The sequence below is a fragment of the Mesoplodon densirostris genome, chromosome 16, assembly GCF_025265405.1.
Source record: "Mesoplodon densirostris isolate mMesDen1 chromosome 16, mMesDen1 primary haplotype, whole genome shotgun sequence".
In the NCBI taxonomy this organism is placed as follows: domain Eukaryota; kingdom Metazoa; phylum Chordata; class Mammalia; order Artiodactyla; family Ziphiidae; genus Mesoplodon; species Mesoplodon densirostris.
In genome coordinates, this window is record NC_082676.1 from 79705345 (window position 1) to 79717783 (window position 12439).

The following is a 12439-nucleotide window of genomic DNA, read 5'->3' on the forward strand; positions in this document are numbered from 1 at the left end:
CAATCCCAATCTCCCAATTCATCACACTACCACCCTCAACCTCCATCACTTTCCCCCCTTGGTGTCCATACGTTTGTTCTCTACATCGGTGTCTCAACTTCTGCCCTGCAAACCGGTTCATCTGTACCATTTTCTAGGTTCCACATATATGCATTAATATAAGATATTTGTTTTTCTCTTTATGACTTACTTCACTCTGTATGACAGTCTATAGATGCATCCACATCTCTACAAATGACCCAATTTAATTCCTTTTTATGGCGGAGTAATAGTCCATGGTATATATATACCACATCTTCTTTATCCATTCGTCTGTCGATGGGCATTTGGGTTCCTTCCATGACCTGGCTACTATAAATACTGCTGCAGTGAACACTGGGATGCATGTGTCTTTTTGAATTATGGTTTTCTCTGGGTATATGCCCAGTAGTGGGATTGCTGGGCATATGGTAATTCTATTTTTAGTGCTTTAAGTAACCTCCATACTGTTCTCCATAGTAGCCGTATCAATTTACATTCCCACCAACAGTGCAAGAGGGTTCCCTTTTCTCCACACCCTCTCCAGCATTTCTTGTTTGTAGATTTTCTGATGATGCCCATTTTAACTGGTGTGAGGTGATACCTCATTGCAGTTTTGATTTGCATTTCTCTAATAATTAGTGATGTTGAGCAACTTTTCATGTGATTCTTGGCCATCTGTATGTCTTCTTTGGAGAAATGTCTATTTAGTTCTTCTGCCCATTTTTGGATTGGGTTGTTTGTTTTTTTAATATTGAGCTGCATGAGCTGTTTATATATCTTGGATATTAATCCTTTGTCCATTGATTCGTTTGCAAATATTTTCTCCCACTCTAAGGGTTGCCTTTTCGTCTTGTTTATGATTTCCTCTGCTGTGCAAAAGCTTTTAAGTTGCATTAGGTCCCGTTTGTTTATTTTTGTTTTTATTTCCATTACTCTACGAGGTGGATCAAAAAGTATCTTGCTGTGATTTATGTCAAAGAGTTTCTTCCTAGGTTTTCCTCTAAGACTTTTATAGTGTCTGGTCTTACATTTAGGTCTCTAAGCCATTTTCAGTTTATTTTTGTGTATGGTGTTAGGGAGTATTCTAACTTCATCCTTTTACATGTAGCTGTCCAGTTTTGCCAGCACCACTTACTGAAGAGACTGACTTTTCTCCATTGTATATCCTTGCCTCCTTTGTCATAGATTAGTTGACCATAGGTGCGTGGGTTTATCTCTGGGCTTTCCCTCTTGTTCCATTGATCTATATTTCTCTTTTAGTGCCAGTACCATATCATCTTGATTACTGTAGCTTTGTAGTATAGTCTGAAGTCAGGGAGTCTAATTCCTCCAGCTCCGTTTTTTTCCCTCAAGACTCCTTTGGCTAGTTAGGGTCTTTTGTGTCTCCATACAAATTTTAAGATTTCTTGTTCTAGCTCTTTAAAAAATGCAGTTGCTAATTTGATAGGGATTGCTTTGAATCTGTAGATGGCTTTGGGTAGTAGAGTCATTTTCACAATATTGATTCTTCCTATCCAAGAACATGGTATAGCTCTCCATCTGTTTATGTCACTCTTAATTTATTTCATCAGTGTCTTATAGTTTTCTGCATACGGGTCTTTTGTCTCCTTAGGTAGGTTTATTCCTAGGTATTTTATTCTTTTTCTTACAATGGTAAATGGGAGTGTTTCCTTAAATTCTCTTTCAGATTTTTCATCATTAGTGTATAGGAATGAAAGAGATTTCTGTGCATTAATTTTATCCTGCAACTTTACCAAATTCATTGATTAGCTCTAGTATTTTTCTGGTTGCATCTTTAGGATTCTCTATGTATAGTATCATGTCATCCGCAAACAGTGACAGTTTTACTTCTTCTTTTCCAATTTGTATTCCTTTATTTCTTTTTCTTCTCTGATTGCTATGGCTAGGACTTCCAAATTTATGTTGAATAATAGTGGTGAGAGTGGACATCCTTGTCTTGTTCCTGATCTTAGAGGAAATGGTTTCAGTTTTTCACCATTCAGAATTATGTTTGCTGTGGGTTTGTTGTATATGGCCTTTGTTATGCTGAGGTAGGTTCCCTCTATGCCCAACTTCTGGAGAGTTTTTATCATAAATGGGTGTTGAATTTTGTCAAAAGCTTTTTCTGCATCTATTGAGATGATCATATGATTTTTATTCCTCAGTTTGTCAATATGGTATATCACATTGATTTATTTGCATATAGTGAAGAATCCTTGCATCCCTGGGTAAATCCCACTTGATCATGGTGTATGATCCTTTTAATGTGTTGTTGGATTCTGTTTGCTAGTATTTTGTTGAGGATTTTTCCATCTATATTCATCAGTGATACTGGTCTGTACATTTCCTTTTTTGTAGTATCTTGGTCTTGTTTTGGTATCAGGGTGATGGTGGCCTCATAGAATGAGTTTGGGAGTGTTCCTTCCTCTGCAATTTTTTGGAAGAGCTTGAGAAGGATGGGTGTTAGCTCCTCTCTAAATGTTTGATAGAATTCACATGTGAAGCCATCTGGTCCTGGACTTTTGTTTGTTGGAAGATTTTAAATCACAGTTTCAATTTCATTACTTGTGATTGGTCTGTTCATATTTTCTGTTTCTTCCTGGTTCAGTCTTGGCAGGTTATACCTTTCTAAGAATTTGTCCATTTCTTCCAGTTTGTCCATTTTATTGGCGTAGAGTTGCTTGTAGTAGTCTCTTAGGATGCTTTGTATTTCTGCATTGTTTGTTGTACCTTCTCCTTCTTCATTTCTAATTTTATTGATTTGAGTCCTCTCCCACTTTTTCTTGATGAGTCTAGCTAATGGTTTATCAATTTTGTGTATCTTCTCAAAGCACCAGCTTTTAGTTTTATTGATCTTTGCTATTGTTTTCTTTGTTTCATTTCACTTATTTCTGCTCTGATCATTATGATTTCTTCCCTTCTGCTAACTTTGGGGGTTTTTTTGTTCTTCCTTCTCTAGCTCCTTTAGGTGTAAGGTTAGATTGTTTATCTGAGATTTTTCCTGCTTCTTGAGGTAAGCCTGTATTGCCATAAACTTCCCTCTTAGAACTGCTTTTGCTGCACCCCATAGGTTCTGGATCATCGTGTTTTGATTGTCATTTGTCTCTAGGTGTTTTCTGATTTCCTCTTTGATTTCTTCAGTGATCTCTTGGTTATTTAGTAACGTATTGTTTAGCCTCCATGTGTTTGTGTTTTTTACGTTTTTTCCCTGTAATTCATTTCTAGTCTCATAGCGTTGTGGTCAGAAAAGATGCTTGATATGATTTCAATTTTCTTAAATTTACTGAGGCTTGATTTGTGAGCTAAGATGTTGTCTATCCTGGAGAATGTTCTGCGGGCACTTGAGAAGAAAGTGTAATGTGCTGTTTTTGGATGGAATGTCCTATAAATATCAATTAAATCTATATGGTCTATTGTGTCATTTAAAGGTTTTGTTTCCTTATTAATTTTCTGTTTGGATGATCTGCCCATTGGTGTAAGTGAGGTGTTAAAGTCCCCCACTATCATTGTGTTACTGTCGATTTCCTCTTTTATAGCTGTTAGCAGTTGCCTTATGTATTGAGGTGCTCCTATGTTGGGTGCATATATAGTTATAGTTGTTATATCTTCTGCTTGGAATGATCCCTTGATCATTATGTAGTGTGCTTCCTCGTCTCTTGTAACATTCTTTATGTTAAAGTCTATTTTATCTGATATGAGTACTGCTGCACCAGCTTTCTTTTGACTTCCATTTGCATGGAATATCTTTTTCCATCCCCTCACTTTCAGTCTGTATGGGTCCCTAGGTCTGAAGTGGGTCTCTTGCAGACAGCATATATATGGGTCTTGTTTTTGTATCCATTCAGCAAGCCTGTGTCTTTTGGTTGGAGTATTTAATCCATTCACGTTTAAGGTAATTATTGATATGTATGTTCCTATGCCCATTTTCTTAATTGTTTTGGGTTTGTTTTTGCAGGTGCTTTTCTTCTCTTGTGTTTCCCACTTAGAGAATTTCCTTTAGCATTTGTTGTAGAGCTGGTTTGGTGGTGCTGAATTCTCTTAGCTTTTGCTTGTCTGTAAAGATTTTGATTTCTCCATTAAATCTGAATGAGATCCTTGCCGGTTAGAGTAATCTTGGTTGTACGTTCTTCCCTTTCATCATTTTAAATATGTCATGCCACTCCCTTCTGGCTTGTAGAGCTTCTGCTGAGAAATCAGCCGTTAACCTTATGGGAGTTCCCTTGTATGTTATTTGCCATTTTTCCCTTGCTGCCTTCAATAATTTTTGTCTTTAATTTTTGTCAATTTGATTACTACGTGTCTTGGCATGTTTCTCCTTGGGTTTATCCTGTATGGGACTCTCTGCACTTCCTGGACTTGGGTGGCTATTTCCTTTCCCATGTTAGGGAAGTTTTCGACTATAATCTCTCAAATATTTTCTTGGGTCCTTTCTCTCTCTCCTCTCCTTCTGGGACCCCTATAATGCAAATGTTTTTGCATTTAATGTTATCCCAGAGGTCTCTTAGGCTGTCTTCAGTTCTTTTCATTCTTTTTTCTTTATTCTGTTCTGTAGCAGGGAATTCCACCATTCTGTCTTCCAGGTCACTTATCTGTTCTTCTGCCTCAGTTATTCTGCTATTGATTCCTTGTAGTGTAGTTTTCATTTCAGTGATTGTATTGTTCATCTGTGTTTGTTTGTTCTTTAATTCTTCTAGATCTTTGTTAAACATTTCTTGCATCTTCTTCATCTTTGCCTCCATTGTTTTTCCGAAGTCCTGGATCATCTTCACTATCATTATTCTGCATTCTTTTTCTGGAAGGTTGCCTAGCTCCACCCTATTTAGTTTTTTTTCTGGGGTTTTACCTTGTTCCTTCATCTCGTACATAGCCCTCTGCCTTTTCATCTTGTCTATCTTTCTGTGAATGTGGTTTTTGTTCCACTGGCTGCAGGACTGTAGTTCTTCTTTCTTCTGCTGTCTGCCCTCTGGTGGATGAGGCTATCTAAGAGGACTGTGGAAGTATACTGATGGGAGGGACTGGTGGTGGGTAGAGCTGGCTGTTGCTCTAAATCACCTTTTTTAAATGAGCCATTATAATTCTCTTCTCTATGTACTATGGAACAAAGCTCTCGTATGCTGTCCTCACAAAGCTCTGTGATGCTACTGGCTTGATGGGTAATATTCAGAGGCCAATGTGGATGGGTGTTATATGACCAATAAGCAAGAAGTTACCCTTTCTTACTTGTAGCCTTAATTTGTTAACGATCCCATCTCTATCAGACAGTGTACATCAGAAGTTTCCTTACTTGCATTTCCAAATGTGTAAAATAAATCATGTCCTTTGAAAGAGAGGCTTTACAGCTTTGTAATTGAGGTACTTTAATGCCAAGTAAACATCATATGCCCCAGCTGTTCCTAAAAATTTTATGAACAAGAAGAACATGAGGCCAGTATAAAATGAATCCACAAATTATGTTTCTGACTCCCAGGCTCACCCTTCTTGAGTGCAGGGAAGCCCAGCGACGCAAGGGGCACTGCATGGACATTCTCTGTGAATGTTGTGACTCACTGGGGGATGAGGGCCTGGGGTGCATGGCACACGGGGCACAGACCTTTAACTCTGCCATGAGGACGCCGTGTCAGACCACACCGGAGCATGAGCCAGGTAGTCCTTGCAAGGACGCTGGGTATCTCTGCCCTCACACACGCAGAGTGTGGTCCAAGTGCTCAGCTAACTTTGCCTCGTTCTCCTTTAGCTATTCCCATCCTCCTTGCAAAATCACCCAGCCCTGCCAGCCATGAGCAGCACACCCATTTTCTCTTCCCAATCTCCAGTTTCTTCTTTTCCAATTATTCACAGTGGATGAAGAAGAACAAGATTAAAATAAATAAATAAAAGGTTTGTCCTAATCTCCCCTGCTCCATCATCAAAAGCAAGAAAGATCTGCTAGTTTTCTTTGGGACCGTTAACTGTTCTTTATCAGATTCTCATAAAGATCACAGAGCTACCGCCAAGAGAGGCTGAAAAAATTCCATTGTGGCCACTTGGCCGGTCAGAGGTTCACACAGTGGCTGCAAGGTTTTCCAATTATGCACCCGTTTTCCCGCTTACCTTGGCCTTCCCATCCTGGGCTGACATATATCCAACACACATGCTCTCCGTCGTGTGGCTCCACAGAAATTCCACTGCCATGGAAGAGAACACAAATAGGCACATTCAGATCACAGATGGAAAATAAATCTCTGCTTTTTAATACAACAGTTAAAGATAGCTTTATATTTAACACACTCGGGCTCCCTACTTTCCATTCGCTCCTTCATAAATGTCAGGATGATTTAGTACTCAGAACCGTGTAATAGCATTTACTGTGAAATGAAAAATGTATTTCTTACTTGTCAAAACTTATGATTATTACATGTAAAATAAATGCTCTTCTGTTTGAAACTTGTAGCATTAAACAACACACATGCATGCACACACACTCATACATACAGTACACAATGATTTAGTAAATATAATATCCTATAACATAGTTTCCTTTAAAACACACACAGATACACACACACACACACACCCAGGGTCTAGGTTTTCAAATACCATTCTCCATGAAAAGGAACCAGGATTCCTTGGAGAAATGTTGATTCCAAGGCTGGGGCACAGAAAATATTAAATGAATCTGGACATCTTTTTGTGCCAGAAAATAAGGAAGTGCTCAAAGAATGAGGAAGACTTATCAAAAGGACCCAGGGTCAGTCTGCAGGGACTCACACTGGCCATATCTGAGTCAATCTAAGTATCAAAATAAATAATAACAGTAAAGAATTACCACCACTGAACAAAATTAAAACCAACGAGCCCATACTAATGCAAACACCTAAAGGAATAAATAAAATGGGGGAGAAGAGAAAGCAATTCCTTATAGCAGAATGCCAACTAATAAATACAGAAGAAATAACAGACAGCCATCACACTTCCTAAAACTAGGAGAATCTGAAGAGGAACAGGCTATTTACATAATCTCAGCGTGATCTCTCCACAAAATTCTTATAAAGTATAAAGGGGCAAAGTATAAGTTCACTGTGGAGAAACCCATGGACTCCACTTTAATCCAATGATGGAAGCTAACATCACCAATTAAGGGACAAATCAACACAACGTGCCTCCTGAGACTCACTGCCACTTCTGTGGTGTTCTTGCCAAAAATGCAGAACCAGAATTGCATGAGGAAACACCACACAAATCTGATATAGGAACACTACTAAATAACTGGCTTGAACTCTTCAAAAAATGTCAAAGTCAAAAAATACAAAGAAAGTTGAGAAACTGTTCCCATTTAAAGGCATCCCAGGGACTTCCCTGGCAGTCCAGTGGTTTCACTGCCAAGGGCCTGGGTTCAATCCCTGGTCGGGGAACTAAGACCCCACAAGCTGCGTGGTGTGGCCAAAAAAAATAAAGAAGACAAAGGCAACATGACAACTAAAGGCAATGTGTCCTCCTGGGATGGAGCCTGGACGGTAACAGGGGGTGCTTGAAGGGACACAACAAATGGAGTTTGAAAATGGACTATGGATTAGGTAACAGTGTGGCATCAATATTAAATTCTGTGATTTTGACAACCATACTGTGATTATTTAGAAGAACAACCTTGTTCTTAAGAAATAGGCACTGAAGAATTAGGAGTAAAGACACCGGATCTCTCCACCTTGCCCTCAAGTCATTCAGAAAAAAAAAAAGTACATGTTTAAGTGTGTGTGTGTGTGTGTGTGTGTGTGTGTGTGTTTGTGTGTGTAAAGGGAAGAGGGGAGGAAGGAGGAAGTGGAGATGGAAAAACAAATGGAGGAAATGAAAGTGAGTGAACCTGGGTAAAGAAATCATGGGTGTCCCTTGTACTGTTCTTGAAACTTCTCTGTAAGTTTGAAATTATATCTAAATTAAAAGTTACAGAAAGAAAAATACTGAGATACACACAAAGCTTTGTGACCTTCAAGTACTTACTTTCAAAATTCTAAGTTTTTTTAAAGGTATTTTTAAAGTTTTGATGCACTTCACAAAAATTTCAAAAGTCCCCAGTAAGAAAACTGCCTTGCTCAACACCAACCCTCTGGGTCCCGGGCCATCCATCTGTTTACATCTCTGAGCCAATTAAGCCTGAAGACAAGTGTGTGAGTTGAGACACAACTGTGGCTCAGCTAGACTCTGGTCCTAGACTCTGAAGGCTTTGCCAGACACATGGGGTAGGAAGAAGCAGAAGGGGCGACACTGAGTTCCTCATAGAGTGGCTCATTCCCTCATCATTAATTAATTCTCAAACCTGCCAACCTGCTCCACAGACGCTCCGCTGATGAGTGCAGGAAAACAGCGTCACGCAATGAAGCAAGTTCTCTTTGCCAGATGTTTTTTCTTCCTAACACATCTGCTTTGAACTTCAAAAACCTTGAAGTCCAGAGCAAGGTCTGGGAAATTCTGAATTGCCTAACAGAGCAAAGGCACTCAAGCCTTACTGAATTTCTCGAGTAGTGACAATGCCGTTGTATTTAAATACAAAGTTCAGGCATTTCTAACATTGTGACCTCTCCTTATTCCCCAAATATTAAGGTGGTAACTGCTCATGAATTAGCCAAGAAAAATACACGGAAATATATAGTCAATCTAATCATGAAAGGGAAGGATAAAAACACTGCACATTATTTTTTTAAGACACAATTTTGACAATTTCAAACTGCATTATTCTCTCTAAAAATAGAGCCTGCTTTAAGGAAATGTAACACATGAAAAATTTAAACCTACAAAACAGGATAAATTGGGTGTGCTGATTGACCACATTAAATATTTTTTTATTGAAAGGTTTTCAATAAAGTTTCTAGATACAGAGTTTAGGAGTTCTTAAAGAAAGTAACTCAATGTCTAGAAATTCAGTCTTCATTCACTCTTTTTACAGACAAACAAACAAAGGAGGTGCATTGTAGTGACACATTATATTTTTTAAATTTTATTTATTTTTTATACAGCAGGTTCTTATTAGTTATCCATTTTATACATATTAGTGTATACATGTCAATCCCAATCTCCCAATTCACCACAACACCACCACCACCCCGGCCACTTTCCCCCCTTGGTGTCCATACGTTTGTTCTCTACATGTGTCTCTATTTCTGCCCTGCAAACCAGTTCATCTGTACCATTTTTCTAGGTTCCACATATATATATTAATATACGATATCTGTTTTTCTCTTTCTGACTTACATCACTCTGTATGACAGTCCCTAGATCCATCCACTTCTCTACAAATGACCCAATTTCATTCCTTTTTATGGCTGAGTAATATTCCATTGTATATATGTACCACAACTTCTTTATCCATTCGTCTATTGATGTGCATTTAGGTTGCTTCCATGACCTGGCTACTGTAAATAGTGCTGAAATGAACATTGGGGTGCATGTGTCTTTTTTGAACTATGGTTTTCTCTGGGTATATGCCCAGTAGTGGGATTGCTGGGTCATACGGTAATTCTATTTTTAGTTTTTAAAGGAACCTCCAGGGCCTCCCTGGTGGCGCAAGTGGTTGAGAGTCCGCCTGCCGATGCAGGGGATACGGGTTCGTGCCCCGGTCTGGGAGGATCCCATATGCCGCGGAGCGGCTGGGCCCGTGAGCCATGGCCGCTGAGCCTGCGCGTCCGGAGCCTGCGCGTCCGGAGCCTGTGCTCCGCAACGGGGGAGGCCACAACAGTGAGAGGCCCGCATACCGCAAAAAAAAAAAAAAAAAAGGAACCTCCATACTGTTCTCCATAGTGGCTGCATCAATTTACATTCCCACCAACAGTGCAAGAGGGTTCCCTTTTCTCCTCACCCTCTCCCGCATTTGTTGTTTGTAGACTTTCTGATGATGCCCATTCTAACTGATATGAGGTGATACCTCATTGTAGTTTTGATTTGCGTTTCTCTAATAATTAGTGATGTTGAGCAGCTTTTCATGTGACACATTATTTTTAATACCAACAATTCAAATCAGTCACTCATTCAGGCTCAGACTTCAGAAACTCAGCAGGATTGTCTAAAATTTAAATTATAAAATGCTTTTGAAAAGAAATCTTATTTTATTTCTTTTAGTGTATGTCAACTCAATAATTTAATAAATTATTAATGAATAATTTATCAAATTATTTCTTGGTGGAGGACTTCAGGGAGGCAGAAGAGGAATTAACATTGAGAATCTATCATCCGCCAGTCACTGCCTTTCATAGTGGACCTCAGCAAAGCCTAGATGGGGAACCTGGGGTCAGAGAAGGGAGGTAACATGGCTGAGGCCATCTGAGCAAGTGCAGAACCTAGGACTCAGACTGGACTTCTAGATTCTAAAACCTGTGATTCTCCATTGCTTTCTCACTCTGAAATCTACTCAGCTTGAAAAGGATTTAGAATATACAGCATTGAACACAAACAGAACTCTTAAATATCTCTTAAAGTAAGCTTTTAAAACTATAACAAGATAATACATTTGACTAAATTAAAAATGTTTACAGTATTACCTTTTGCCATATGGGAAAAAAGTCAAGAGATGAGTGACAAGCTGGGGGAAATATTTGCAATTCATATTATAGAAAAAGGACTCATTTTCTTAGTATATAAAGATCTGCTACACATCAATAAGGAAAAGACAAATATCCAAAGAGAAAGCAAAAGGATATGAACAAAAAGGAATATGAATCACTCTAAAATGTGAAAATAGGTTCTACATTTCTCCTACTAAAAGAAATGAAAATTAAAACTACAAGAGATTCAACATTCAGGTTATCAGACACCAAAAGGTCAAAAACAGCATTATGTTACCTGGGGGTAGAGGAAGGAGCACTCTCATATAATAACGGTGTGAGTATGACCATATGGAAATACATTCTTATAATTTGCAGTAGGTATGTTCTATAACTTCACCATAAACACTGAATTAGCAGATACTGAGCCACTGCTCCCAAGGGAAATACAGGGTTAGTTTCCTGCAAGCCTCTGGTCACAGCATTTTCCATCGATAAGTAAACTTATTTTATGTGTGTTTCTGTTTAAAGACATCTTATTTAATATACGTTTTTATAACTAGTTAATTTTATGCAGTATTTCTTTATGATAATACACTAGCCAAGACGAGCTTAACATTTTCCTGACCCTGGATGACCTGCCCATGAATTTCTTTGGCTTTCAGCCTCACAAGAATGCTGTCCCTCATGCTCTTTTGATCGGTTGTCATCTCCTGAATCCGTAAGTTTTGCTGCTTTTCCAGCTCAAATTGTTCCCCACTCTGTCCACGCCCACAGATGACTTGGGAAAGTGCTGGGAGTACTGATCTTTCAATTACTAGTAAATTTCAGAAAGTAAGAAAATTCACCAATATGAATCTGCAAATAATGAGGATAGACTCTTTTTCTCAAAATGACATACCCTTTGACCTAGCAATTCTACTTTTAAGTAGAATTATCTACAGATATGCCTTTACGTGTACAAAATAACATCTTTACACAGAGATTCACTGAAGTAGTTCTAATTAGGAAGAGACTGGAAATAGCATGGTTGCCTTTTGGTGGGAGCATATATGAAGAACAATGGTACCCTATACAATGGACTACTATTCAAGTAATTAAGAACAAAGAGAAAGTTCTACATGGATGATATGGAACCATCCACACTGAGTGTTTTTTTCAAACTTTTTGCCATGAACCACAGTAAAACCAAACCAAAACAAAAAAAGCCCCACACACTGTCACTTAGTACATGGGTTCTTTATATTCTATGCACTACAATGAAAAGGTTCTGCTCGTGACTCACTAAATTAGACCTCATTAATGTGACATGCTACAGTTGGAAAAAACACTAATCTGCAAAATATATAGTTTATCTAAAAGAAAAGGAAAGGTGGAGAAAGACATATAAAGATGGTGCTGCCATTTATGTGAAAGAAAATAAAAGGGCACCATGGATGACAATGCTTGTAAATACATGAGATGTCTCTGGAAAAAAATCTTGGGAAGCAGCAACAGCAGTTATCGCTAGAGAGGGAACTCGTGATTAAGGAAGTTGAGAGGGGAGCAACCTACTTTTCACCATACATCCCTTCTGAAACTTTTGAATTTTGCCCTGTTTTCAATTATGTCCTATTTTTTTATAAAAATACACCTAGGAATCTCAATTACCTTGTTAATCTAATTTATCTATGAAGAATTAATTTCTTCCTTGTTTAGATTATGACATTCTGAAATACACTGAAATTTGACGTAATGACATGTTACCATATATTTTTAATTGCCCTTCATGAGAATGCTTTACTATGATGTGAAACTGATTGGATGCTTTCAAATTGTTTCATGTCTTGTGACTACCCAAAACATGAAAAAATCTTACGAAGGGGCATGAATAAACCCCTACTTAAATTTATACTGGCCACATATATATA

General features: G+C 38.4%; 1 protein-coding gene across 3 annotated transcripts in view; it reads right to left on the reverse strand.

The window, feature by feature from the left end:
- The window catches only part of TASP1 (taspase 1), a 243715-nt gene that overhangs the window by 26873 nt on the left and 204403 nt on the right, over positions 1–12439 (reverse strand). For all 3 annotated transcript variants that reach the window (XM_060077654.1, XM_060120650.1, XR_009530102.1), the window contains one exon: positions 6112–6185. In XM_060077654.1, coding sequence (XP_059933637.1) covers positions 6112–6185 — 74 coding nt within the window. Of the gene's footprint in view, positions 1–6111; positions 6186–12439 lie in introns of those variants that run through there.